General features: G+C 59.4%; 2 protein-coding genes across 2 annotated transcripts; one reads left to right on the forward strand and one right to left on the reverse strand.

Annotated features, from left to right (window-relative positions):
• The first annotated feature begins 9,512 nt into the window (after window positions 1-9,512).
• DBNL (drebrin like) lies at window positions 9,513-21,094 on the forward strand. Its single transcript, XM_035026417.1, has 13 exons — window positions 9,513-9,633; window positions 13,776-13,831; window positions 14,761-14,873; window positions 15,428-15,502; window positions 16,609-16,755; window positions 17,398-17,475; window positions 17,775-17,929; window positions 18,017-18,062; window positions 18,282-18,372; window positions 18,945-19,040; window positions 19,161-19,243; window positions 19,553-19,649; window positions 20,043-21,094. The coding sequence occupies exons 1-13, from the start codon at window positions 9,551-9,553 to the stop codon at window positions 20,180-20,182; spliced, it is 1,260 nt and encodes a 419-aa protein (XP_034882308.1). The 5' UTR covers window positions 9,513-9,550; the 3' UTR covers window positions 20,183-21,094.
• Window positions 21,095-21,821: 727 nt separating this feature from the next.
• PGAM2 (phosphoglycerate mutase 2) lies at window positions 21,822-24,258 on the reverse strand. Its single transcript, XM_035026418.1, has 3 exons — window positions 23,757-24,258; window positions 23,461-23,641; window positions 21,822-22,027 (listed from the first exon to the last, which is right to left on the reverse strand). The coding sequence occupies exons 1-3, from the start codon at window positions 24,168-24,170 to the stop codon at window positions 21,861-21,863; spliced, it is 762 nt and encodes a 253-aa protein (XP_034882309.1). The 5' UTR covers window positions 24,171-24,258; the 3' UTR covers window positions 21,822-21,860.
• Window positions 24,259-27,903: the final 3,645 nt, after the last annotated feature.

The raw sequence follows: 27,903 nt of genomic DNA on the forward strand, positions 1-27,903 counted from the left end.
TGTCTGGAGCCACACTGCCCCTCTGAGTGTGTCCTCCGGTGCCCTCACATGACCTTAGTTCCCCAAGTTCACCACTACCATGACGACTGTGCCACTTCCTGAGTGCTGGCCGCGAGTAAGCCATCTAGACCCACGGGATACTGAGAACTGACCAGTGGAGTCGTGGTGGGTGCTTGAAAACCAGCCTCTGGGGTGAGGCGTGGCCCTGACTCTCGTGCTTGCTGGCTTCTGTGGTGCGAATATTCACCACAGCCAACTATACCTGGGGGGGAGGCGTGGGAGAAGCCCAGGACGGCCAGAAAGGCTGGGGTTACTCGCATGGTCAGCACACCCAGAGACATGAGGCGGGATCAGGAGGGTCTTTGTGGGTGAGCTCAGTTTCAGGCTGAATTCAGGCAAGGAAGAATGGAATCAGCCAGGCTCGTGCATGAGGCCCACACCCTGGGGTCTACCGTCCCCCCAGAAGACTGACTCAGATGTCCTCAGTCCCCCCCCTCCGAGCTCCGGGACGTGCCGCACACCGCACGGTGGGGAGGGCACCAGGGGAGGAAGAGACTGACAGACACACGGCAGCCCTGTCCTTAGGCGAGCACTCTGTGACCTTGGACAAGTTACTGTCCTTCTTAGCGAGAGGGGGGTCCCCTGGAACCGGGCAGCAGAGGTGCTGGAATGTGGGGGAAGACAGTGGCTTCCAGCAGAGCAGAGAACGAGGCCCTAGAGCCACCTGTCTGGCGCTGGGACATCAAGCAGGACAATTCAGATGGGTGTTGAAGGGGAGACTGGCTCTGTCAGTGGGGGGCTCCCCAGACCCAGGCCAACCTGGCGGTCTCCCGGCTGCAGCCGACCCACCTAGTCTTTTCTCCCCAGCGCACGTATCCTCAGCTGCCTGCTCTGTGACCTCAGCCCCAACGGTCCTCTCCTGCCAGAGACAGCAGGCAGAGAAAAGTGGCTGTCCTGTCTGGGTTGCCCCTGGGATGCCTCTGGATGAACCAGGTTCCTGCAGAGCGTGCCCTATCGGCATAGACTCCCGTCCCTCTCAGCAACGTATCCTCTGACTCTGAGGAGGGAGAAGGTGGTAGAAGCTGGCCACCCTCCTGGGCAGCTCATCAGCCGCGGCCACTAAACCCAAAACTATGACTGCCCAGCGTGCCTGGAGGCCAGCAGTCAATGGTCAACCAAGAATGAACTCAGGAGAATGACAGCAAGACAATCCTGGATGAAATTCTCAGGATTCTAGCGTAAGACAAGGCAGTGTTTGCTCAGATGCACAAGGGTGAGGCCAAGGCCAGTCGAGGCAGGAAACACCGCTGTGGTCAGTTTGCGGACGGAGGCTCAGAACTCAGCTGGGTGCTGTTGCTTTGCCGACAGACCCTTCCTGCCAACACTCTGTTTAAACACCAATCACCAGACCCAGGATTGAAGAATTACAGCCCATCTGGCCAGGGACAACACCGTGCGCGGTACCATGGGGACACGTTTGTGGCTGGTGATGCAGGTGCAGGGAGGGACCCACCTCCACCGTGTGGTCACTTCTAGCGTGGACAGCACAGCAAGAAGGGCGCAGGCACCAGGGGCAGGGGCCCTGGGAGCCAAGGGGCATCTCAGCGGATGGGGCCTGGGACCAGGGGGGATCACTGGGTCTTTCAAAGAACATCTCCAGGGAGTCTCTTGGTTTATAACTTCTCTTCTGTCTGGAGAGCTTAAAATGCAATGTGGTTTTTCCAGCTTACGTTTTTCTTGAAAACTTTATAGATCTGATTATTTCCCTCACTGAGCTTTCCTGAATGACAGTGATTTTAATGGACTAGATCTTAAACTGTACGTATTTATTCAACACTGATTATGAGATTTTAGACCTACCAAAAATGATTTTCTTCACTGCCTCCTCTGACTACACATATCTCTTACTTACACCCTCGCGGCACCAGATCTTGTTCCAATCAGGAGGGTAAATGTCCACGCTCGCTGGCCCTGCCCTGGGTGGCGTGGACACTCCATCCACCAGGCTCCAAAGCCTGTGCCCTGGAATCTGCATGCCGGACAGCCTGGACCTGGCCGAGTGGTCTCGGCCTCTCTCCCCGACCCCATGCACCCATGCTGAAAGCAGGAGAAGGGAAGGGAGAAGGTCAGTCACAGAATCACCTCCCAGGGCAGCGAGTCACAGGGAATGATCAGGAATCCCAGGTCCTGGAGTCACCTGAACTGTGACCTGCTGTCCTTTATTTCCCTTGCTCGTCTGCCCCAGGTGTTCGACAAGAAGCAGCAGCATCTCCTCTGCATTGGGTACATTCTCCACTCTGCACGGGAAGGACGTGAACATTTTAAGTGAGGGCGTCACCCCCTCTGCCTTTTCCTTTTGGGTACAATGGACTAATGGGAGCACGGGTACACGCTATGTACTTGCCTCCGAGGTTTTACCAGGATGTTGTTCAAGAGGAGCTGGCCACCGGGGTGCCTGGCTGGCTCAGTCAGTAGAGCATGTGACTCTTGATCTCAGGGTCATGAGTTCAAGCCCCACGTTGGCCATGAAGCCTGTTTAAAAAGAGAGACAGAGACGCTGGCCACCAGAGGCCATGCCGTGTGATGCTGAGCCACTCTCAGCCACTTTGCCTTGGACAGTATCGCTTCCTGATGCCAAATCAGCAGACGCAGTATGATCTGCAGCCTTCCTGGCTTCGCAGGACTCAGTTCCTCCACCTGACCCCCCACCCATCTCCTGGGGGGGGGGACAGTGCCTTGTGCGTCCCCTTTCCAGTCTCGCTCAGGGTGGCATCCCTTACCACTGTGCCACACAGGAGCATTAGCCTAGCCCCCCCCCCTTTTTTAAGATTATTTATTTATTTATTTGAGAGCAGAGTGTGTGAGAACACGAGTGGGGGTGGAGGGCAGAGGCAGAGGGAGAAGCAGGCTCCCCGCTGAGCTGGGAGTCCGATGCAGGACTCGATCCCAGGACCCCGAGATCGTGACCTGAGCCGAAGGCAGACACTTCACCGACTTTTAGAACTCAGCGCTATCTGGGTGTCCAGGGCAGACTAGGCAGGCTCGCCTCCCAGCCCATCTGCTGCAAACCTTGTCCTGAGAAGGCTCAGCTCAGCCTGTGAGCCCCCTGGGAATTGGGAACAGTAAAAGTCTGCAACCAAAGGCCAGATGGGGCCTTTACAGGCCTGCAGAGGTTGGAAGGAAGCCTCCAGACCTTGGACCTGGGGATCAGCAAAAAGTGACCACAGGAGGTTGGTTTGCTCCAGAAACTCCCAAATTATAGCACAAGTTCATTGCTGAAGTTTCCGGTGAGATTACTGGGGTCAGTCACGCCACCACTTCCTTAGCAAAACAGGCAGCAGTCTGCGCCTGGTCTGATCCCTTCGTGGGGGTCCCCACTGAGGATCCTCCATTACCATAAGGCTACTGTTTGGATTCCAGGGGCCCCATTCCCTGCCTCACCGTGGTGAGGACTGCCGTTGACATTTCTGTCTTTTTGCTATCCCTTTGGTCTTTGCCTAAACAAGATGATACATCCTAACAGATGGGGAGAATGCCATCATCACCAGATCCCCTGGGAAGTTTATTAGCAGGCGGCTCTGCCCCTCCCGATGGTGGCCACCTCGGACCTTGCAGCCAAGCATCACAAAGGCCAGGAAGGTGGGGCAGATTCATATTTCAGAGACAAACCAGAGGCTCAGAAAGGTAAAATCTAGGCCCAAGTTGGTATTGAGACCGTGGGTGCCACGCTGAGCCTTTTAAGCATTACAGCTTATGACCCCCTTTCTGAGTCCAGGGAAAATTTCCGCAAGCCTGTGCTCTGTGCTGGAGAGATGGAGCAGAGAGTGAAGCCAGCCCTTAGGGCCCACACTGTGCATTATCACTCACGCTGTGCAAGCCCAAGGTCTGCTCTGTACCTGCCAGACCCCTCGGACAGGTCCCCGTGGTGCTGCTCCGCAGGCCTGTCTCTGCACGTCCCCGGGACTCTCTCCCCCAGGAACTCACCTGCTGGCTGTGCCTTCCAGGGCTCAGGTCAGCCCCAAGAATACCGTGGTGCCATCCACTCCTGTATCACTCATGTTCAGATGCCATGTTTCCAAGTCAAGTCCCAGGTCAGCAAGGGGAGAGCAGATCCAAAAACCTAACTGTGAGGGGTGATGTGTTATTCTTCTCTGTGGACCGGAGAGCTCGGGAAGATGCATGATCTTAAGCAACTGATCCACCACGGACAGATGACTATTAACTCTGGCCAGAGGTGGCTGGGTTTGCTGGATGGTGCTGAGATCTTGGTCCTTTGTCAGGCTCTGGGAAGACCCAGGAGTTCCAAGAATATGGCACAGGGTCAAAATCCTCTGACAAGGGATTAAAATGCTGGGACACAGATGTCCAGCAGTCCGAGCAGCTCACTGCCGAGCGTTATGTCCCTGCTGTGGGATTCCACACCACCTCACTGAAAATGTGCAAGGACGGGCAGGTTTCTGTCTCTGCAATTCAAGAGCAAGCCTCTTTAGGGGCCAGGGAGCTGCTTGGGGGACTTGTCTGCAGATCTCTCAGCCTGAGGTCTGTCCCTGGTACCCAGAGGGAAGTGGTGCTGAGAAGGAGCCTCAAGGTCACCATGGGCCCTCACCCCCACCCCTTCCTGTGCCTCTGCTTCTTCGCTGGCCCTTCTCACTGTGACACACGCTTCCTCCCCCAGCAGTGCTGGTCCTCTGAGCCATGGAGGCTGTGGCTGCCATTCCCCACGACAGCAGTCTGGTGCCCTGTCATTGCTGTCTGCTGGTAAGGGAGGAAGTAGCTAATGCTCTCCCTGGCCGCCCTGCTGGCCTCATCATGCCCATCACACCAGTTTCTCCCTGCTGACAGATTGTATTAGTAACAAAAATCAAACAGCTGGGGCGCCTGGGTGTCTCAGTCGTTAAGCGTCTACCTTCTGCCTCAGATCCCAGGGTCCTGGGATGGAGCCCTGCATCGGGCTCCCTGCTCAGCAGGAAGCCTGCTTCTCCCTCTCCCACTCCCTCTGCTGTGTTCCCTCTCTGTTGTGTCTCTGTCAAATAAATACAATCTTTAAAAAAAAAAAAAAATCAAACAGCTATAGAGAATCTGTAAAAACCCTATCAGACCAGAGAGCAACTTCTCGAGTTCCCTGAAAAATGTCTCCTTCCTTCCCTGCCCTCCACACTGCTCCCAGATCCCCTCTCAACACCCTTCAGAGAGGCCCACCGGCTACCCGCCACAGAGCTGCTTCCAGACTCGGGGGCTGGGCCGGGCTCCGCTCTGGGAGGTGATGATAGGGTTGCCCCGTCAGAACCTGCCTCTCACCCCTGCTGCACTCCCCTGCCTCCCCCCACCCCATGACAACAGCACCTGGGGCTGCTCACGGGGGAAGGTTGTTACTGCTGGCTAGCCATCCTAATCACTTTCTAACGATATTGGGAGGCTTTATCCGAGCATTGAGTGAACACTTAGAGTGTGCAAATTGTGGAAGGGAGGGAAAGGGAATTAGAAACAGAAAGCATGAAGTGGCTGTCTTCTGATAGCCCACCAGGGAGACCACCCACAGGGTGGAGAAACCCTCGGAAGGGTATTAGTGCCCTTATGAGCGAGACCCCACAAGCTTCATCACCCCTTTCTCCAGGTGAGGACACAGCAAAAGACAGGCATCTATCAGCTTGAGAGCAGACTCTCCCCAGACACCAAATCTACTGGCCCCTTCATCCTGGACTTCCAGCCTCCAGAACCCTGAAAAATACATTTCCATTGTTTATCAGCCCCCCAGTCTGTGGTGGTCTCTTCGAGAAGCGCACATGGACAGAAACACTGTGTTGGGGTGCCTGGGTGGCTCAGTCGTTAAGCGTCTGCCTTCGGCTCAGGTCATGATCCCAGGGTCCTGGGATCGAGCCTCACATCGGGCTCCCTGCTCTGTGGGAGGCCTGCTTCTCCCTTTCTCACTCCCCCTGCTTGTGTTCCCTCTCTCGCTGTGTCTCTCTCTGTCAAATAAAATCTTTAAAAAAAAAAGAAAAAAGAGGGCGCCTGGGTGGCTCAGTTGGTTGGGCGACTGCCTTTGGCTCAGGTCATGATCCTGGAGTCCCTGGATCGAGTCCCGCATCGGGCTTCCTGCTCGGCAGGGAGTCTGCTTCGTCCTCTGACCCTATCCCCTCTCAGGTGTTCTCTTTCTCTCATTCTCTCTCTCTCAAATGAATAAATAAAATCTTTAAATAAAATAAATAAAGAAAGAAAGAAAAAAGAAAAAAGAAACACTGTCTTGCTGGGCTTGTCAGGTCCTTCCTTTTCTTTGTTTTTAATTCAATATATTGTTTCTCTTAAAACTGTGTCTACACGGTGTTACTATATGTCTTACAAAGAGATAATGTGTATTTTTGAACTGAAGTGACCTACAGTGTGATACTCTCTTTAGGCGCACAACAGAGGGATTGGACAATGCATGACTCAATGCTCACCGCACTAAGTGCAATGACCACCCGTCACCGCGCAAGGTGACTATAGACAACACTGTTGGCTATATTCCCTCTGCTGTACTTTTCATCCCTGTGACTTATTTTATGACTGGAAATTTGTGCCCAGTAATCCCCTTCACCTATTTCGCCCACCCCTCCACCCCCTTCCCTCTGGCAACCACCAGTTTGTTCTCTGTTTTGTTGGTTGATTCGTACTGTATTCTAGATTCCACATATGAGCAAAATCATACGGTATTTGTCTTTGTCTGACTCACTGCACCCTCTAGGTCTATCCATCTGGTTGCAAATGGCAGGATTTCCTTCTTTTTTACGACAGAGTAGTAGTGGTCTTTTTCTCAATGCTGTTAGTTCTTCCTACGTGGTAGTGCCTGAGGGAGTCAGCTGACAAGATCCTCCCTCCATACTTGGGTCCGGATGCCTTTAGCACATGGTCAACCACCCTCAGAATGTGGAAGACACTGGCTCTGGGTCTGGTTTTGCACCCTAGATCTATCATCTGAACCCACCAGGAGTCAGGCAGCTCTGTGTTTACCCTCGCGCAAGAAGACCACAGAGGGAAGTCAGTTAAGGGGAAGACAGCGGAGTCCTAGGGTCACCTCTGAGGACATCTCACGCTCTCAGACTGAGGAGCAGCTGACCAAAAAGGGTGATGGCTTTGAGGAAACAGGAACGCAGACAAGCTGCAGTTGGAGGGACAGGCATGGAAGCGTCTAGACAGCAACCAGAGGGACCTCTTTAAAATATCACCAGATCACACTGCTCTGTTTTTTGCCTCAGATTTTGTTACACCTAGAACAAAGTGAAAAGTCCTTCCCTGACCCACAGGGTCCTCCAGGACCCAGCTTCCCTCCCTCCCCTTTTCCCTGTGCTCCATCATCAGCCCATCATTAGGCTGCCTCCCACTTCAGAGCCCCCACACATCTTGTTCCCTCTGCCCAGAGCATGTCTTCCCAGATATCTCCCACAGCTGTGCTCCCCACCCCATATCCAGTCTCTGCTCCAGTGTTACCTCTCCAGAGAGGCCTTTCCTAGCCTGTCAAGTGGAAATAGACTCCACACCCTAGAGCAGAAAGCAGAATCCTGCCACCCCCACCTTCCCACACCAGGGACCCCTACTTAAGAGCCTTCTCTAAATGGAACCCGGGTCTCTCTGCTTTCCCCTCATCCATGTGGATGCACCTGGTTACCACACTGAGCTGATCTATTCCCAGAACAAAGAGACCTGCCTCTTTGGCACAGCCTGATTCAGGCAAGGTGGGTTCTCCCCAAGTTGACTGAAATGTTGAAAAGTGCTCCCAGACCTCTTAGGGGTCCAGGGACCTGAGGCTGGGGCCTGGCAGCCAGGTGAACAAAGACACTGGTAACCAGGAGGTGTTTAAATAGAAAACATTCCCAGAGAAAGAAGAAAAAACAAAGATGCCCTGTGACAAGAAGGCTGAAGAACAGTAAGACTGAGGGCTGAACCTCCCTGAATATGGAGAAGAAAGTCGCCTGCGGGGGTCTGAGGGAGAAACAAGGACAGAGAAGTTACTGAAGAAAAAAAAAGACATGATGGGCACTAAGGAGGGCACCTGATGTGATGAGCCCTGAGTGTTATACGCGACTGATGAATCATTGAACGCCACATCTGAAACTGGTGATGTACTATGTCGGCTAATTGAATTCAAATCAGAAAGGAAAAAGGAAAAAAAAGATAAGAAATTGCGAGAGCTGGGAGGCCTCCAGTTGCTGGACCTCACTTTTCTGATGCAAACACAGCAGCGAAGTCAGAGTGGAGAACGGGAAACCTGCACCTTGCATAAGGGAAGAGCCAGGAAGGACGGGGAGGGGGCTGTGTGCAGGCAGAAGCTGCTGAAGGGAAGCAGGGTTTGCTCAGGCCCTAAGACGTCCGCGGGTTGGGAGAAGGTAGCTGCCCTGCCATCAGAGGATGTCGGGGCTTCTGCTGAGACCAACATCAACGACGTCCAGAAGTGCAAGTGGACATAACCTGTGAACAATGTTTGCGCCCAAATGGAGTCAACAAGCCTTTATCTGCACAATCAGACCCCAACAGCTAAGATTATGGTAGCTCATTTGGCAGCAAGCAAGTCCTGAGCGAACTGCCACGAGGCCATGTAGTCTTTTTTTTAAGATTTTATTTTATTTGACAGAGAGAGAGACAGCGAGAGAGGGAACACAAGCAGGGGGAGCGGGAGAGGGAGAAGCAGGCTTCCCGCTGAGCAGGGAGCGCAATGCGGGGCTCGATCGCAGGACCACAGGATCATGACCTGAGCTGAAGGCAGGCGCTTAATGACTGAGCCCCCAGGCGCCCCGAAAGTTTTCTTTTTTTTTTAAGATTTTCTTTATTTATTTGACAGCGAGAGAGTGAGCACAAGCAGGGGGAGCGGGAGAGGGAGAAGCAGGCTCCCCGCCGAGCAGGGAGCCCGATGTGGGGCTCGATCCCAGGACCCCGGGATCGTGACCCGAGCCGAAGCCAGACGCTCAACGACTGAGCCACCCAGGCGCCCCGCCATGTAGTCTTTCCATAACCCGCTTCGGGGACTGTTCGGTGACGTCGCTGCAGAAACGTGAGCGCAGGCTCCCCGGAGCGCACAGGATCAGCTCGGGGCCGCGCTTCTGAAATCCCAGAGACTCGCGCGCCTGTGCTGGGGCCGTGTGTGTGCAGGGCGGGGAGCGGGGCCCCCCGCGCCGCCCCGTCCTCCACGAACCGAGGGGCAACGCCGGCGAGGCCCAGGAGGCTCGGCACAGCTCCGGGCGGGCTGGGGCTGCTGCGGCCCGCACGTAGCGTTCCTTTCGCTCGTGCACGCCTCAGTCACACATCGGGCGCACGTCGGAGGGCCCCGCAGAGGCCGTCACGAGCCCAAGAGTCTCAGAGCAGCGCGCTGACTGCGACAGGAGAGGACACAAACGCACGCGGCTACCAGGGACCCCGCCCCCCCTCCGGCCCGCCCGCCCTCGCTTCCGCTTCCGGCCGCGGTGGGCGGGGCTTTTCCGGCCGCGGTGGGCGGGGCTTTTCCGGCCGCGGGTGGGCGGGGCTTCCGGCCGCGGGTGGGCGGGGCCGGAAGCGGCGGCGGCGGCGGTCTCAGGGGCCGGTCATGGCTGCGAACCTGAGTCGGAACGGGCCGGCGCTGCAGGAAGCCTACGTGCGGGTGGTCGCCGAGAAGTCCCCGACTGACTGGTGGGCGCCGCGCCGGGCGGGCCGGGGGGCGGGCCGGGGCGGGAGGGGGCTCCCGGGGCGCCCGCGAGCCGCCGTCCCCGGCGCCGTCCCCAGCAGCCCCGCCGAGCGCGAGGGGCCCGCCCCCCCGCCGGCCTCCATGTTGGATTGTGCGGCGCGCTGGGCGGGCGGTCGCCAGGTTCTCGTTCCCTGCCGGCGCTGGCCCGCAGCAGGCGGCTCCCCGCAGCCGTTCTGACGGCGCGGAGGCCGTGCGCGGGGTCTTCCCGGCGCTGCGTTCGGGGAGGGGCCTCTGAGCGCCCCGGGCCCGCCTGCGAACGGGGCCCTGCCCCCCGGGCGGCGGAGCAGGAGGTCGGGTCGGGGGGTTGGTGTCTGGGTTCCCGGGAGTGTGGGCTTCAGAGCCTCCGTCTCGGCGAGTGACGCCGCGATGCCGGCCGCCTAGTTGGACAGAGGCCCCGACACCCTCCCCTGGGCCGTCAGCGTGGGTTCCCCTCGCGCCCTCGGCGGGGCTCTCGGGCTCCGGGAGCCAGGTCTCGAGCCTCCGGGATGGCCCGGGCAGCGCGCGCAGCCCGCGCGCAGGCCCGGCCCTGCGCTTGCTTCGGCTGTCCGCACTGGCCAGCTCTGCGCGCTGCAGGCCTAAGAAGGATGCCGAGTACGGCGAGCCCGGGTGACCGGCTGTGGGGAGCCTCTTCCCGAGGCCCGGGCCGGCCCCCCGCCGGGTGACTGCCGCTGTGCCTGGCCGGTCTCCGCGCGCCGGCTCCCTGCGGCCTTCGTGCCGTGTCCGGTTGCGCCCTGGGGATGTGCGCCGGGCCTTTTGGCGAAGAGCTTCGGAGCCCTGCTGCCTGGGTGCGCAGACCCCTCTCGGGCCTGGGACACGTTGACCCAGACGGGACTTGTTGCGGGGGAACCCAGCAGCTCCTCTGTTGGGAACCCAGCCGAGTACTTGGGAAGGGGGTCTGCCAACCAGCGGAATTTCCCTACCTTCTCTTTCTCATAGTGCTTTGGGAAGTTCACTCACGCCTCAGGCACTTCTTTTTCTGAGAGCTTCTAGATGTCAACTCCCCACCCCGCCTCCCTCCTGTTCCCAGGGGGCCGTGACACCTCTTCTGTTACTCCAGAGCCACGCTGAGCGCCCCGTTTCACATCCACCGCGGCCACCTGCCTTTGAGCTGGCAGCGTCTCTGCCCCCCTCCAGTCCTGCTCAGTTGGGCTGTTGCTGTTTTATGCGCTCTCCGGTATCTGCTGTGGCCCTTTCCGATGTACCTGCGAGACTGCTGGGCCTCCTGCCTTCCTTCAGGTCTCTTCACTCTCAGGGACCATGTCCCACAGCCCAGCTGGCAGCTCAGGCCTCCCGTGCTCCTAGCTTTGCCTCGGGCTTCTTCTCAGAGCTATGCTCCCACCCTGGTCTGAAACTTACCCGGCCCAGCTTCCCTCTGTCCCTCGTGAGGGTGCTGAGCCTCGAGCCCACCCGTCTGGCAGCACTCCAGGTCACACCGCCCAGTGGCATGACCCCCACTTTCTGCTCTCCCTGTCACAGCCATGAGGCGTCTCAACAGATAATGTGTGGCGGGTCCCCACTCCTTAGCGGAACAAGTATCTAGACCATGTCACTCCTGTGCTTACACTTCAGCGGCTTCCTGTTTCACATTAAAGCCCAGACATCTCACCTCTGCTGCAAGGCCCTGTGTGGCTGGCTCCGGACCCCCTCCCGCCACCCCTCCCACTTGCCACACTGTTTGCCACCACGGTGGCCTTCTTTCTCTTCCTCAAACTGGCGAGCTGCTTCCTCCTCAGAGCCCTTGCTCTTGCTGCTTCCCCATTCTAGAGCACCTTCCACATCGTCCCAGGGGGCTCCCCAAACTTCTCAGCTCGGACACTGCATTCTTGGAGAAGCCTTCCTCGACTCCTGGCTCCTTGTGTGACTTTCCCCAGACACGTGCCAGACACCTTCACTGGTTTTCCTGGCACCGTTCTCTGCACCAGAGGGCTGGGCCCTGTCTCTGTCCCCAGAACAGTCAGCAGTCAGCGCCCAGAAGCACAGTGACCTGAGCAGGGTACCGAAGGTGTGGTAGAGGGTGCCAGCAAGAGGAGGTGGTCTCCGCTTTGGTGGGTCATGAAAGGTTTCCCAGGCAGAGTGGGTGGCGTCGGGCTGGGCCCTGAAGCCAGGTGGGGCGGGGAGCAAGTGTATCAGCTCTCCACCACGGGTCTTTGTCCCGGTTCCCAGATTGTTCTAGATTGAGGCACATTTGTTTACCTCCAGCACCCACTTCACTACCTGACCGGACATTGGTGTGTGTCGCTGTGTTTCTTTTTTTGTTTCCCATTAGAAAGTAAGTTCCATGGTCAGGGCCTCTGGGGATTTATTGGAAGTTTCATGCCTGTGAGCAGCAAGGAGCAGCTTCTCAGTAGGTGTGTTTGGAAGAGATGAATGAGTTACAAGGCGCTCATGTGCCACACTCCATGAGCTGTGCCCAGGCCAGCACACCTCTCTTCCACGGTGACTTGAAAGAAGGATGGGAGTCCGTTGAAAGTGGGAATGAGCCTCTGAGCTGGGAACATTCACGAAGGTGGCTTAGGCTGGAGCCCTGGGTGGAGGGGAGTGGAGTTGGAGGGCAGGCGGCAGGCATGGAGCTTGGCTCTTACGAGCTGCCGGGTCCCTTCTTGGAAGCAGTCTCTGCTCCCTGCTGCTTGTCTAGTGTCCCCGTCTTCTGCAGCCAGGGCTTGGTGGCTTCGAGATGTAAGGGCTTCTTTCCCCCGGGAGGAGGGCTGGCCAGGACCCTGGCCACCAGAATCTGCACGTCCACCAACTCCCACGTCTTATCCCTGTTTGTCTGCATGTTCCTTTTAGTGTCTCTCCTCAGAGACCTGTCCCCTCGTGCCAACCAGACCCTCGGGGCCTGGGTCGCCTTTCTTCAGACTTTCTCAGGCTAGGCAGTTCTGCCCGGTGGCTTTAGCAAGGCTGTGGGGAACCCGAATGGAGGCTGATTTGGTTCCTGTCAGATTCGGGGTTTTTGGGGGGGTTGGTTTTTTGTTTTTTGTTTTCAGACTTTATTTTTAAGTGATCTCTACACCCAGTGTGGGGCTCGAACCCACAACCCCGAGATCAAGAGTTGCACGCTCCACCGAGTGAGCCAGCCAGGCGTCCTGGTTCCTGTCCCACTCCTACCCCGCAGCCCCTAGCTGGCCCTCCTTGGCAGCCTGTGCTCAGAGCATGGGGGATGGCCCGCTAGTTCGGGTTCTGCCTTTGACTTGCTATCTGCTGGGTCAGCACCCCTACCCTGTGGTCTGCCAGCACTGCCCGGAGCTGAACTGCGGCAGAGTTGGTGTTGATGGTTGGGCTCCATGTGGACTGTGGATAAGCCATATCTTCCAGAATGTTCTCCATGCTTAACCTCTGTTCTGGTCAAGGGACTTCCCATGCCCCAGGTGTGATAAAATTTGCCATATTTCCTCAACTCCTCTGGGGCTCCAGTTCACAAGCGTGAATCTTTCCCAGAGTTCTTAGGAATAATTAGTCTCACAGGAAAAGAAAGGGGCAGCCCAGGGTCACCTATGGAGAGTTATGGCTCCTCCAGAAAGAGAACTTTGCCTAACCAAGGAGTCTGTCCTGTGAGAAGCCTGACTTCATGCTGAGTCATGGCCCGTGTGGCTTCTGGGTTTTCCAGAAGAGTCCCAAGCCCAGAGAGACCTGCTCCACCAACTCCTCAGGCTTTCAGAAGACAGAGCCGACCTGCACGAGGGCGTTGGCGGCCTTCCCAGCTGCCTAACGTGCACACTCGGCTTCCTGCTCCTCCTGGGGTGCTTTGGGTTCAGGAAGGTGCAGAAAATTGCCTTTATGAAACCTTCCAGCTCTGGGGCGCCTGGCGGGCTCAGTGAGTAGAGCATGCGACTCTTGATCTCAGGGTGGTGGGTTCCAGCCCCACGTTGGACGTGGAGCCTACTTAAAATCAAACAAACTTCACAGCTTAGTGTTCTCAAAGTAGACGGAGGCTCCCCTTCATAGGTTTGTCCCTCAGGAGAAGCCGCCCTGCAGAGCTCCTGCCTCGCAGGTCAGAGTGGGGCCCACGCTCCGCTCGTGGTTAGTGCAGGAGGGCAGCCGACCCCCAGAACGCAGGTCACAGAGCTAACATGTTTGTGTTTTGTTTCAGGGCTCTCTTTACCTATGAGGGTAACAGCAATGACATCCGTGTGGCCGGCACTGGGGGTGAGTACGACCCGGTGAGGCCGGGGGTTGGGGGGCATCAGGAGGCAGGTGTGGGGGAGGGGAGAGCGTGGCAGCCGTCACTGCTCCCTGGCGGCCGGCATCTCAGCCATCACAGCGAACGGAAGGTGTCCCTGCGTGACCCTCCCCACAGTCGCGTCAGAGTTGGGGAGCCACACACCACCTTGTTACTCAGCGAACACTCGGCAGTGCCTTCTCCACTTGCCATAGAGTGGTTCCGGCAGCCTGTTCTAGAAAGCCGCTCCCTCGTCTTTTTAGGAGGATCGCAGGTGGCCGTGGTGTCCTGCGCCCTGCGGTGCCTGAGGCACCACCCCCAGGGCCGCTCACGGGGCTCTGCTATGAATGCCCGGAGTGGGGGCTCGGGCCTGCCCCTACACTCCCTGCAGCCTGGGAGGGTGTGGGGGTGCTGATAAGAAGCACAGCCTCCGTGTCGGGACAGTGGCTGAGGAGGGCCTGCTCCCGCGCCCCCGTCACTCCCCCGTCTCTACGGGGAGGGTCTGGGAGCTGAGCCCAAGCGTGGCTGCAGGACAGTCCCACCTGCTCGGGCCCTTTGTGGGGTCCAGGCAGGCTGTTGCGGACACGGCCCATTTGGAAGCCTGGTGCCTAATTGGTAGCAGAAGTGGCATTTTTTATTTCCGGAACTCCCCGTGGATTTCATAGGAATGGTTTTTAAACTGGGGTGTGTAAACCATCACCTGAGGTCCTGTCACAGATGCACATCCTGGGGCTCCGCCCGCCCCCCAGCTCCTGTAAGTCCGCTTAATGGGAGCAGGACCGGGAGTCTGAATCTAATGCAGGCGGCCCTGACAACCCTGGTTCAGAGGCAGGTTGGGTTTCCCTTGCTGTGGGCGCTGTGCGGGGCCGGCCACAGGTGCCGGGCCCGCTGACCCCCCACCCCATGCCTGCTGCAGAGGGGGGCCTGGAGGAGATGGTGGAGGAGCTCAACAGCGGGAAGGTGATGTACGCCTTCTGCAGGGTAAAGGACCCCAACTCCGGCCTGCCCAAGTTTGTCCTCATCAACTGGGTACGTGGAACGGGGGGGCCCTGAGTTCTCATCTGGGTGTGACCCAGCAAAACTGCCTTTCCTTCTTTCCTTCTTTGCCTTCTGCGATTGGAGCGGAGGAGGATTTGCCTTCAGGGCGGCTCAGAGACGGTGAATGAACAGAAGAGTGGGAGAAGTCCTTGTGGCCCCAAGGACAGTGGGGGCCTTGCCAGCCCAGAATCCCACCCTCCTCCCCCAAGCCCAGAATTGTTCCTACAAAATCGAGGATAGAGGACAGTCGCAGGACACCCTTGCTTTTGTCCCCCTTCAGAGTGGTCCTGAGGGAGCAGAGGGCCTGGAGAAGGCTCAGAGAGCATGGGACCCCTGGGTAGGACTGGGAAGTTCCGAGCCCTCCCCCTCCCCCCGCTCCCAGCGGAAGCTGGTGGTCATCCTGCCTCAAGAACCTCCTTGACTTGGAGGTGCGGGGCTCGCTTTGTCCTCCGCTTTGGGGTCGCGGTTTTCCCTCTGCTGGGCCCCCAGGGAGGGCAGCGGCTTTGCGGGTGTTGGGGGGTCACACTGGGTGTGTTGTGTTGCAGACGGGCGAGGGTGTGAACGATGTGCGGAAGGGAGCGTGCGCCAACCACGTCAGCACCATGGCCAGCTTCCTGAAGGTGAGGCTGCCCCCTGAGGGCCTCCCAAGGTGCCTGGGTGTGGGTGAGCAGCAGTGGCAGAGCTGGAAGTGTGCCCACACCCCGATGCTCTCCCTGGACTCGAGGGCGTGACCAGAGGCTGCTGCCCAGGAGGCCACGCTGCGGCCAGAGCCACCAGCAGGCTGGCCTCCGCGGGAGGAAGGATGGATGACTGTCCGTTTCGAGCCCAGGGAGGATCATCTGCAGCTGGTCCTGGGACAAGGCTAGGCCCGGGCTTCTGTTGGTTTTGTGAGGGTTTATTCGGCCGTGTTGTCAGGATCTGGAGGAGAGGGAGAGTTGCGTGTGCCCAGCCACCTCAGCGTGCCCGGTCCCTTACGCGTTCCTTTCCAGCCCACCTTTGCGTGGATTAACATCAGTCCTCAGAGTGGAACCTCGTTTAGGTCCAAAAGCATTTGCGGTTTGCTTGTCAGGTCACTTTGCGTGTCTTTGGTTACTGGCAAAGAGACTCGGGACTTTGATTTCTAGTGTGCCAACACTTCTGCAGATAAGCCTCAGTTTCTCCATGTGAGAGCTGAAAGAGGATCCCGAGCTCATTGGGTGTTACCTGACAGGTCACGGGTCTGACTTCTGAAGAAGAAATTGGTGGCTGGGGCACCTGGCTGGCTCAGTGGGAGGAGCACCGACTCTCGATCTCAGGGTTGTGAGTTCAAGCCCCGGGTTGGGTGTAGAGATACTTGAATAAATAAGACTTAAGAAATTTTAAAGGAAGAGGAAGAAGAAATCGGTAACTTGCTTTTTGTAGAAAATATGTTTCCAGATCCTTTGTAAAGTTCGCTTTCATGAATCAGAAAGGGGCTCTCCGGTGCCTGGGCCTGCGGCAGGGGGTGTCCGGCACCTCGGAACAGGCCGTAGGCAGGGCCACAGAGCGCAGAGACCGCGTGCCCATGCTGGGACAAGTGCAGCGTGTTTGCCTCAAGGCGGTTTGTTGGCCTTGAGGAGAGTGAGCCTGGTTCCCAGCGGGGTGTCCTGACCTCAGCCTTGGGCAGCAGTTGTCCACATCGTGCACACTGAGGTGTGCATCCTGTCCTGTCCTGGAGTTGCAGTACCTAAGTGCTGTTCCGCCGCAGGGGGCCCACGTGACCATCAACGCACGGGCCGAGGAGGACGTGGAGCCCGAATGCATCATGCAGAAGGTGGCCAGAGCCTCGGGTGCCAACTATGCCTTCCACAAGGAGAGCAGCCGTTTCCAGGACACGGGCCCCCAGGCCCCAGTGGTGAGTGCTGCCTGGGCCTGAGGGTGGCAGGCCAGGAGCCAGCAGACGGGCTGGTTTCTCCCTCGTGGGGCTGGGCTCCTGCCTGCCTGGCTCCTGGTCCCTGAGCCAGATCACGGTGCAGATGGTGACCCCGGACCGGACGGAAGCCGGAGCTGCCCCCTGGTGGGGCAGGCGCTAGTGGGCCTGAGGAGCAGCTCTCTACCCTGCCTGGGGGTTCCACTGGCCGTTCTGGAGCCTCTTACAGCCCAGGGACAGTCCAGTCACGAGGCCACGGCACCAGCGTGTCCTGCACAGTCCCGGATGGTGGGCTCCATGGAGGAACTTGAGGTGGTGGATGGGCAGGCCCCTCCCAGTCAGGGGCAGACACGAGACCTCCCAGTTATGGGGAGCCCAGTTCCCCGAGGCACGGCTGGGGTCTGTGAAGATTTCTCTGGGCACTGCCACGGTGGTCAGCTGTCTGAGGCTGGTGGACGGGCTTCCATCCGCAGGGGCCTGGTGCAGCCAGAGACCCCCTCGGCATTGCCCGGCGGTTTCCAGGGCCCTTGGGCCGTCTTGCTGCTTGCTGGGCGCTGTCCCCACGGTTTTTGCTGGTGTCCTGCGCTCCCGAGGGCGGCCCCGTAGCGGATCCTCTGTTCTCCGCAGGGCTCTGTGTACCAGAAGACCAACGCCATATCTGAGATCAAAAGGGTTGGCAAAGACAGCTTCTGGGCCAAAGCAGAGGTGAGTGCTGCCAGGCGCATCGAGCACAGCTGCCCCTCACAGAGATTGGGTGGGCCAGGTGCCATGGAGCCTTGCGCGCCGTTGCTCGGTTTTTCTCCCCATAAACTCACGGGGGTGCGTGTGTTCTCGTACGCGCCTGTGCTTGAGTGGAGGCCGAGCGGGGTTGGGCCGCAAGGCTGGTGGGCGGTCCCTCCCGGCCGCTGCACGGATGCCCGGGGGGCTCCGGGGCTTTAGGGCAGGCCCAGCTGGCCCGCCCTGCGGGTGCTGAGTGGGGCAGGCGGGCCCGGCTGTCCCTGCAGAAGGAGGAGGAGAACCGCAGGCTGGAGGAGAAGCGGCGGGCGGAGGAGGAGCGGCAGCGGCTGGAGGAGGAGCGCCGGGAGCGGGAGCTGCGGGAGGCCGCCCGCCGTGAGCAGCGCTATCGGGAGGAGCCGGGTGGTGAGGCCGGACCCCAGAGGTGAGGCCCCAGAGTTAAGGTGGAGGGAGGGTGCCAAGTGGGCCGCGGCTGGGCTGCAGCTCCCTCCTCCCTCTGCCCTCCCGGCAGGAAGAGTGAGCAGCAGGAAGTACTTCCAAGGAGCAGAGAGGAGCAGGTGAGACTGGGGTGCTCCCCCCACGCCCCCCCGAGAGGGTCTGTTGCAATAATGCTGGGGGGGTGTTCCTGCTGTGCCAGGGGGAGGGTCCTGCAGCCAGCTGGAGGTGGCAGGGGAGAGGACAGTGAAGGGCAGAAGTGGCTGGCGTGGGCCTCAGCCCGGTCCTGGACGAGGCCCGTGAGCCCCTCCTCACTGCCGGGTCCATGCGCACCCCTCCAGGAGCCCATCAGCCAGACAGCACATCCGCGCGAGATTTTTAAGCAGAAGGAGAGGGCCGTGTCCACCACATCCATCTCTAGCCCCCAGCCAGGTGAGTCTTCCCGCTGGGTCTAGCCACGAGGCAGGGGCAGGCTGAGGGGAGCCCGGGGTCCCAGTGTGGGGTCCCCAGAGGGAGCGACAGATGTGTCAGAAGGTGACAGAGGTGAGTGAGCAAGGAGAGCGTGTGCATTTAAGAGTGGCTTCTGGGAGGGGAGCCTGGGCCGCAGGTGTCCCTTTCCTGCCCGTGGCCTCAGCCTGCAGAGACCTGGAAAAGAAGGGCCACGTGTGGCTTCAGAAGGGAGACCCTCCAGCCCGGCCCCATTAACCCGTGGTGCAGCTTGCACGTGGTGGCTGGGCCCCGCAGCCTCCGTCACTCAGCTCTCTGGCCCCCAAGGACGCCGGACAGCAGCACCGTCAGCTCCCCCACGCTGGGGGGCTGCTCGAAGCGTTCTATGTGTGATGTGTTTCTGCAGCGCCTGTGTCCCCCGTTCCCCTCCGCCTCCGTCTGTGTGACAGCCCCTGTCCTGGGGCAGGTCCACCGTCCAGGCAGTGCAGGGTACAGAAACAGTGGACACGGCTCGTCTTCCCCTCGTCCAGCGCTGGTGTGTTTACCTTTGTTTGCAGGCAAGCTGAGGAGCCCCTTCCTGCAGAACCAGCTCACCCAGCCAGAGACCCAGCGCAGCACAGAGCCCACCCAGGCCTCCTCGAGGCCCAGGGCAGGCAAGGCGCTTGGCCACCCCGCGGGGGGGAGGCGGTGCTGGGGGTGGGAGAGCGGGAGGGAGAAGGAGGGTGTCCGCTCCCCTTACCGGGGCTCAGGGCGGGCTGCGCCGTCCCGTGCAGATACCCGTGAGGAGCCAGTGGCCGGTGCTCCGCTGTGTCCAGCGCAGGCAGAAGAGGAGGCTGTGTACGAGGAGCCCCCGACGGTGGGTCCCCTGCGGCAGGGCGCGGCTGTGAAGGGGCCATGTGCCCAGAGACACCCTCCTCGTGCCAGTCGTGGGATGCCCGACTCCCGACGGCTCACTGCATGTGGAGTCTCGTTTACCGTTGGAGCAGGCCCGTGGAATACGTGGTCTGGCACTCCTCTGCCCCGCGGGAGGCCCGGGGTGGGGGGACATCGTGGGGGCAGTGGCATGGCCGCAGCCCCTGCCCTCTGTGTGCTGTGCCCCTCCCCCCAAGCCTGGTGTGAGCCCATAACGAGGACCCCGGATTTCTGTTCTCTCCACGCGGGTCAGGCGCAGCAGCAGGATGCCGGCTCTGAGCCCGCGGACCACTACCCGGGGCTGGGCGGTAAAGGGCTCTGTGCCCGGGCCCTGTACGACTACCAGGCAGGTAATGTGCGGTGGCCCGGCCACTCAGGCTGCAGGGCCCCACGTCAGGAGGCGGGCTTCAGGGCTCCCTTGGTGGGGGGACGGAAGGGTGAGGGCACGATGGGGTGGACGCCCTGCACAGCCCGGGCCTTCCCGTGCACTCCGGGCAGCGTCTGTGGGCAGGAACCCCAGTTGCCAGCGTTGTGCTAGAGCCCGAAAGTGTGACCAGAGGGGTGGGCGGACCTGCACGCCGGGCCCCCGGTGGCCTGGCTGGAGGCTCAGGGAGCAGGCTGCTGTGCGGAAGTGGGGGGCCCAGGGTCAGGTTGTGCTGGAAAGTGTGTCGGGGTGGGGGGTGGGCGTTGGCTGCTGGAGTGGTGTCGGGAAAGGCCCCCAGCTCCAGTGCCGCCTCCCGCAGCTGACGACACGGAGATCTCCTTCGACCCCGAGAACCTCATCACGGGCATCGAGGTGATCGACGAGGGCTGGTGGCGTGGCTACGGGCCAGACGGCCACTTTGGCATGTTTCCTGCCAACTACGTGGAGCTCATTGAGTGAGGACCCTCCGCTGCTGGCTGCGCCGAGGCCGTCCTTCCCCTCCCCGCCCACACGTGCTTTCCTCACTGCCGGGGACGTGGCATCCGTGGTGCGAGAGCCCCACAGCACTCCTCCGGGAATGGGACCCCCCAAAGAAGACAAGCCCTTGGGCTCCCTCAGACTGGGGTGCTCAGCCTGTCACCCTAGATGCAGCAATACCCCGTGATTCCCCAACGTGCTCCGGCAGCTGCCGGCCCTCCCAGCCAGCCTGGCCTTTGGCCCCCACAGGGGACGTGGAGCCGAGCCCTGCTTGGCCGGCCCCTCCGTGGCCTCTGCCGGAGGAGGGTGGCGCTGCCCCGCCAGGCGGTCTGAGCCGCGGCCTTTGCCTTTTTTTCCCTTTCCTCCTGGCTCTAAAGGGTGGTGGCTCCAGCTGGTAGTGGTCCTCGGGAACGGTGACCTTGGCGTTTAGGACCAAAATCTGAGTGGGTCGTGACGGTTTGGGCAGCAGTAGGTCCCCTTTCTGGATCCCGCCCTGTGCTCTCAGTCCCCGGTCCCTCTGCCTGGGCTGCGGACTGTGGGCAGTGGGCACGGGGATGACCGAGCCCCCGTCTGAGCGTATGGTCAGCAAACCCGTGTCCTTCGGAGTGGAGCGCCCTGTTCCGCCGGCCCCGGTGTGTGCTCCACCGGATTCTGGTTCTGGAAGAGGGACCGGAGCGGCCGCTCCCTGCTCTCTCACCCTGCTTATCCCGGCCCACCCGTGTCTGCTTTCAGAGAGAGAACTTGCCGTGTTGTGGCCTGAATGCCCCCGTGTGGAAACCGGCCCCTTCCCGGGTATGCGTGGGCGGTGTGCGCAGGTGCGTGCGCGCACACACACCCCCAGACCTCGGGCGGCCGTGGGCCCTGGAGGGGCATAAACGTAAAGATGTGACTCGAGTCGTCTGTTGCATGTCCGCGTTCTGGGAGGGGCTGAGGGCCGCCCGCCTGCCCGCGCCGGGTGTGCGTGGAGTGTGGAGTGAGGTGCCTGGAGCCCACCGCGTGCCGGGGCTCGCGGTTCCTCTTGTGCTCTGGCAGGTGCCAGGTAGCAGCAGCCTGGCGTGGCGGCTGCACCAAGGAGACCGCTGGCCCCGGGTGGTGGCAGATGGCCCCTCTTGTCCCCTGGGCTGCGAAGGCAGGCCTCGCCAGCCCTGATTCTCTGCCCCCGAGCTGCGGAAGATCCCGGAGTCCCCTGTTGCAGGCTCTGAGGCCAGCGGTGGGCTTGACCTCAGATGTGGGGACGCCCGGGGTGTGGGGCTCGGTACCACCTCACCTTGCCCACCCTGGGGCTGCAGGGACGGCAGAGGACAGCCCATCTGAGGGAAGCGGCCATGAAGTGGTGTCCTCGCTGCAGTCCCTGCTCACTGGGGAGAGCTGGGTCACCCCAGGCACCCCAATTCTAGAGCGAGGTTACCAGGGGGTGGTTCGGTTCCTGGCGTCACCATAGGGGGCCTGTTAGGAGTTACCTGATAGCCCAGCTTGGGGACGAGACTCCTGCCCTTGGTTCCTGGGGCCCTCTCACCTAATGGGGGTGGGCAGCAGGGGCCGCATGCCCTGGGGCAGGGTTCGTGGAACCCCTAGCTCAAGGACTCGGAGCCGGGCATGCCGGGCCACGCTGGACTCGAGGTGGTAGGTGGAGGTGCCTTTATTGCCAGAAGCCCACCCTTCACTTGGCCTTGCCCTGGGCGGCCACAGCCTCCATGGCCTTCCTCACGGTTTCCTCATCACCCAGGAACCGCATGGGCTTGGTGGGCTTCAGCGCCTGGTCCAGCTCGTACACGATGGGGATCCCCGTGGGCAGGTTCAGCTCCATGATGGCCTGGTCCGACATCCCTGGACCGGGGGAACGGGGTCCTTAGTCCCCTCGGCCAGTGCGCCAGGCAGCTTCCCGCCCTCACGTTCAGCAGGCCCTGTGACCTTTATGGGCCACAGAGCTGGGCCAGCCAGGCAGCAGCCCACCCCCCCCGCCCACAGCGAGCCCCCCGCACAGATGCCCCTGGAGAAGGTCAAGCCGGTAGTGAGAGACCGAGTGGCCTGCAGAAATAGTCGTGGCAAACCGGGACCTCGTGCCCCCAACCAGGAACCACTGGGACCTGGGGCCACGCCATTGGGTCTTTTCGGTTTGGTTTCTAGAGCGTTCTAAATTCTAGCCATCAGGAGCGGGGTGCGCCTGACAATTGGAGGTGGAGGGACAGCGAGAAGGGCTTCCTGTGACCAGGGTGGAGGGGAGGCTCTGTGGGTGGAAAGGGAAGGTTTCCCAGGGAAACCTGACCCTGCCGGCCTTCGCAGCCCCTGGCCTGGAATAGCAGCTTGACCTTTGCAGCTCCGACACCCCCCTCCCCCCCCAGCCAGTTCTCCAGGCAGTGGGAGACTGCAGTGACGCTGGCCTCCGTGCTTCTCTCCCAGATCCGGCCCCTGGAAGGGAGGGGCACAAGGTGGTCTTGGGGAGGGTGGACGGGGGCTGGGCAGGCCTCGGGGGCCCGCCTGTCTGTGTTCTGGCCAGCTACCCACTGACCCCCAGAGCGGGGGGTTTGGGGCTCCCCACCTACCAGCCTTCTTCCCCTTTCCACAGTCCCGAGAAGCTTGAAGGCCGTTGGAGGCTCAGACTCCCGAGGATCTGTATGTCTAAGGGAGCCCGGTGGAGATGCACGCCCCAAGCTCCTTAGTGGGAACCCAGCTACAGGCCGGGGTCGAGGACTGCTCCACCCTAGCACCCTCTTAACTGGTCTTACATTTTCCTTGCGTGGGTGTGAGCTGGGGTCCCCTGCCCTGGGCCTCATGAGGCCCCCCCCGCCCGACCCCGGAGAGGGTGGTTGAGACCCAGCGAGTGGTGTGACTTGACCAGGGCCACACAGCAAATGGATCTGGAGCCAGACGGCCCTGCCTTGACCCCGGGCGGCCTTGGGCACGGCCTTCCCATCTTTCCCAGGTTTGTGGCCAGGAAGCCAGGCCAGCCCCAGGCCTCTGGACCCCGGGTCGGAGCAGCAGATGTTTCCACCCACAACCTCCAGAAGGAAGCTCGTATGTAATGTCCCAGTACATAAACAAGTGAAACAAAAATTTTACAAAGTGGGTTTTTTAAGTGGTTTCTCAGTCCTCCCAGTTCAGTTTGAACTCTGACCCTGAGTGTTCATGTGTGCAGAGCTGCCTGGGCAGGGGCCTTGTAGCTGAGATGAGCATTTGGGGGTCAACCGGTTCAAGGGCATGTGCCCCGTCCGCCCCCCCAACCTGCCTCCGCCCACACCCCCTGCAAGGATGGGCCTCACCTTCCAGGTGCTTGACGATGCCCCGCAGGCTGTTCCCGTGGGCCGCGATGAGCACTCTCTTGCCAGCCTTGATCTGGGGGGCGATCTCCTCGTCCCAGAAGGGCAGGGCCCGGGCGATGGTGTCCTTGAGGCTCTCGCAGGTGGGCAGCTCCCCGGGCTTCAGGCCTGCGTATCGCCGCTCCTGGGGGCGTCCACACTGCTGTTCCCTCCCCAGGAAGTCAGCCCCCGCCCCCCGCCCGGGCTGCCATCCCCAAGGCCCTGCCCCTAGACCCTCCCCTGATGCCCCAACAGCCCACCTTGCTGATGGAGTTGTTGTAGGGGTGCTTCTCATCCATGGGGGGCGGCGGGATGTCGAAGGAGCGCCTCCAGATCTTCACCTGCTCCTCCCCGTGCTTGGCGGCCGTCTCGGCCTTGTTGAGGCCCGTGAGGCCGCCGTAGTGCCTCTCGTTGAGGCGCCAGGTGCGCACCACGGGCAGCCACATCTGGTCCGTGCCATCCAGGATGGTCCAGAGGGTGCGGATGGCTCGCTTCAGCACCGACGTGTAGCAGATGTCGAAGTCCATCTTGGCGTCCTTGATGGCCTGAGCGCCCCTCTTGGCCTCCTGGGCCCCCTTCTCGCTCAGCTCTGCGTCGAACCAGCCACAGAAGCGGTTCTCCTGGTTCCAGGTGCTCTCGCCATGCCGGACCATCACGAGGCGGTGGGTGGACATGGTGGTGCTGGGGACCGCGGCGGGCTGCGGACGGGGACCGCGGCCTCCCAGGTGCACCCAGTTTTATAACAGTCTGTCCCCAGCCCCCACCCTGGCCAACTGCCAGTCAGCATTCCAGGCGGGACGGGCGGCGGCAGGTGGCCAGTAGCAAAGCTTGGGGGAGGGCAGGCCCGGAGCCGGCCTTAAAATAGCCCCAGCAGCCACCAGCGCCTGGGCCGGGTGGGGCTGCGCGCAGGACCGGGCATGAAGGGCAGGAGTCTGAGACATGCCTGAGAGGTGGGGCTGCCAGGGGCAGCACGGACCTCCGAGCACGACTCCTCTGTCCGGCAGGAGGGCTGATGCTGTGGCCTCAGGCAAGAGGCACATGCCCAGGGCCTTTCTGCTGGTCCTTGTCCACACAACTGGGGGCGAGCCTGCATTCCCCTAAGGGAGCTGGCCTGTGTGAAGGGGAGCCCAGGGGTGTGTGCACGCAGGCGCCTGTGTCTGCCCACGTACACATGCATGTGTGCACCCGTGTGCGGGCACATGCATGAGTGGTGTGTTACGTGTATACACGCGTGTCCGTGTCTGTCACTTGTTGCATGTGCATATGCGCATGCCTGTGAGCTGCCAGGAGGTTCCCCCAGAGGCTCTGCTCTGCTCAGCGGGGCGTGAGGGCTGCATGGGGGCTTCCCTCCCCCGCTCCCTCTGCCCTGCCCGCAGGGCGAGTCCTAAGGGAGCCTGTGGCCCATGGCCAGGCTGGGAGGGACCGTGACGTCACCTCTGCTAGTCCCCTCAAGGGACAGAAGGGAGTGAAAGGTCAGGTCGCTGTGGGCAGGGTCAGGGGAGAGGGTGGGGGCCGTAGCCCTGCGGCGGGCGGTCCGGACCTGCAGGAGAGGGCACGAGGCGGTAGGGTGGGCAGGGGCCTGGGCTGAGCCGGGCAGAGCTGTTTCCAAGACAACCGGGGGAGATGGAGGGGTTGGGCCAGAGGGGAGCAGAGGATGCTGCCACACTGTCCCACCCAAGCCAGGCTTGCCCCTCCCCACTGAAACCACCTTTCAAAGAAAGAGAAATCCAAGAGTCATGCCCCCCAGAGGTACTGGTTGTTGGGTTCATGCCCAGCTCAGCAGGAGCACCCACAAGTGGGCCGAGGTTGAAGCTGGGGGACCAGACCTCTGCATTCAGATTTGGGGGGATGAAGGCCACTGGGGCAGAAGCTGCGCTCTCATGAGGGAGCCTGCCCAGGGTCCCCTACACCTCCTCCCACCCCACTGCCCTAGCGACCACACCCTTACCCTCTCAGGCTCCTGAAAATGGAACAGGGTGGGCGGGAGGCCAGCAGAGGGGTCAGCTACTACACTGAGACCTGGACCTGAGTGTGCGAAGCCCTGACCTCTCTCCCTCCAGCCTTGCTATCCACCCAGGGGACAGCCTCCCAGCTCTGGGTCCCTAAGATGGGGGCTCCACACCCCAAGGCCACCCTCCTAGCAGCGCCACACGTAGGCCTTGCTGCTCCAGCTCTGCCCTTGTTAGAGCCACATCTCCTATATAAGGTCTACTTTTTGTTCCCTTGGCCACTAACCAGGCCCTGGGGGCCCAGCAGACAGCCAGGCAGGAAGCTCCTGTTCAGTGGGGGACAAGATACAAGCAACTCAACAAGCTCTTCTCTTTCATCCCAGCTAGCAGGAACGAGTAAAAGGGGATGGGGAGAGATGGGAGAGCAGAAGGGGGCAGAGACGGCCCCTTGGAGGTGCAGCAGAAAGCCAAGGACTCGCCAGGACGAGTTCTGGGGGAGAGCACTCCAGCCAGAGGGGCGGCAAAGAGCCAGTCCCTGGGTAGAGGGGCAGAGGGCACAAGGGGCTGGGCTCTGCGTCCTGATGCAGATCCCTGGAGAGCTTGAAGCATGGCTTCACGAATTTTATCTTATTTTGTTTTTAAGATTTCATTTATTTGACAGAGAGAGAGAGCACGAGCAGGGCAGAGGGAGGAGAAACAGGCTCCCCACTGAGCAGGGAGGCCGACGTGGGGCTCGATCCGAGGACCCTGGGATCATGACCTGAGCTGAAGGCAGACGCTTAACGACTGAGCCACCAGGTGCCCTGATGATGTAGACATTCTAACGCTATTAATTCTTCCAAGCCATGAGCATGGAATATCTTTCCACCTATGTGTGTCTTCAGTTTCTTTCATCAGTATCTTAGTTTTCAGTGTACAGATCTTTCAACTCCTTGGTTAAGTTTATTCCTAGGTATTCTGTTATTTTTTGGTGACATTATACATGGCATGGTTTTCTTAATTTCTCTGAAAGTTCATTGTCAGCACGTAGCAACACAACTGATTTTTTTATATTGATTTTGCCTCCTGCAACTTTATTGAATTCATTTATTAGTTCTAACAGGCTTTTTGTGGACCCTTTAATGTGTTCCATGTATAAGATCATGTCATCTCCAAATAGAGACAGTTTTACTTCTTCCTTTCCAATTTGGATGCCTTTTATTTCCTTTTCTTGTCCCATTGCTGTGGCTAAGACTTCTAGTACTACGTCAGATAGAAGCAGTGAGAGTGGGCATTCTTGTCTTGTTCCTGACCTTAAAGGAAAAGCTTTTCACTGTTGAGTATGATTAGAGGTAGGCTTATCATACATGGCCTTTACTATGTTGAGGTATGTTCCTTCTGTACCCACTTTGAGGGTTTTTTAATCCTAAATGGATGTTGAATTTTGTCAGATCCTTTTTCTGCCTTTATTGAGATGATCATATGACTTTTATCCTTCATTTTGTTAATGATTTGTTAAATCATATTGATTTGTGGATGTTGAGTCATCCTTGCATTCCTAGAATAAATCCCACTCAATTGATCCTTTTAGTGCATTGCTAAGTTCAGTTTGCTAGTATTTTGTTGAGGATTTTTGCATATGTGTTCGTCAAGGATAGTGACCTGTAATTTTTCTTTCCTGGTGGTGTTTTTGTCTGGTTTTGGTATCAGGGTAAAGCTGACTTTATAAGTTCTGAAGTGTTCCCTCCTCTTCTGTTTTGGAAGAGCTGGAGAAGAACTGGTGCTAATTTTTCTTTAAATGTTCGGTAGGATCACCAGTGAAGCCATCAGGTCCTGCACTTTTCTTTGTTGGGAGGTTTTTGATTATTTATGCAATCTCCTTATTAGTTACAGAGCAGTTCAGATTTTCTGTTCCTTCATGACTCAGTCTTGGTAGGTTGTGTATTTCCAAGAATTTACCCGTTTCTTCTAGATTATCCAATTTGCTGGCATTTGTTGTCCCTTATGATCCTTTGTGTGGTATTAGTTGTAATGTCTTTTCTTTTATTTAAAATAGTCCCCTTCTTTATTAGTAAAAGTAGCTAAAGGTATGTCTATTTTGTTTATCTTAAAAAAAAAAACAAACAGCTCTTAGGGGTGCCTGGGTGGCTCCGTCAGTTAAGCGTCTGCCTTCAGCTCAGGTCATGGTCTCAGGGTCCTGGGATCGAGCCCTGAATCAAGCTCCCTACTCAGGGGGAGTCTGCTTCTCCCTCTGCCTGCCCCTCCCCCTGCTCGTTCTCTCTAATAAAATCTTTTTTTTTTTTAAGATTTTATTTATTTATTTGACAGACAGAGACACAGAGAGAGGGGGAACACAAACAGGGGGAGTGGGAGAGGGAGAAGCAGGCTTCCTGCTGAGCAGGGAGCCTGATGCAGGGCTCGATCCCAGGACCCTGAGACCATGACCTGAGCCAAAGGCAGGTGCTTAACTGACTGAGCC

The sequence above is a fragment of the Mirounga leonina genome, unplaced genomic scaffold (genome assembly GCF_011800145.1).
Source record: "Mirounga leonina isolate KUSES-001 unplaced genomic scaffold, KU_Mleo_1.0 Mir_199, whole genome shotgun sequence".
In the NCBI taxonomy this organism is placed as follows: Eukaryota; Metazoa; Chordata; class Mammalia; order Carnivora; family Phocidae; genus Mirounga; species Mirounga leonina.

Excerpts from the sequence above, each read along its gene's own strand:
- DBNL (XM_035026417.1), top strand. The coding sequence starts at position 9,551 with ATGGCTGCGAACCTGAGTCGGAACGGGCCGGCGCTGCAGGAAGCCTAC. Across the intron at positions 19,041-19,160 it reads CTCCTCGAGGCCCAGGGCAG|ATACCCGTGAGGAGCCAGTG; the intron begins GCAAGGCGCTTG and ends CGTCCCGTGCAG. Across the intron at positions 19,650-20,042 it reads CCTGTACGACTACCAGGCAG|CTGACGACACGGAGATCTCC; the intron begins GTAATGTGCGGT and ends CGCCTCCCGCAG.
- PGAM2 (XM_035026418.1), bottom strand. The coding sequence starts at position 24,170 with ATGTCCACCCACCGCCTCGTGATGGTCCGGCATGGCGAGAGCACCTGG. Across the intron at positions 23,642-23,756 it reads ACAACAACTCCATCAGCAAG|GAGCGGCGATACGCAGGCCT; the intron begins GTGGGCTGTTGG and ends GGACGCCCCCAG. Across the intron at positions 22,028-23,460 it reads CATCGTCAAGCACCTGGAAG|GGATGTCGGACCAGGCCATC; the intron begins GTGAGGCCCATC and ends CCCCCGGTCCAG.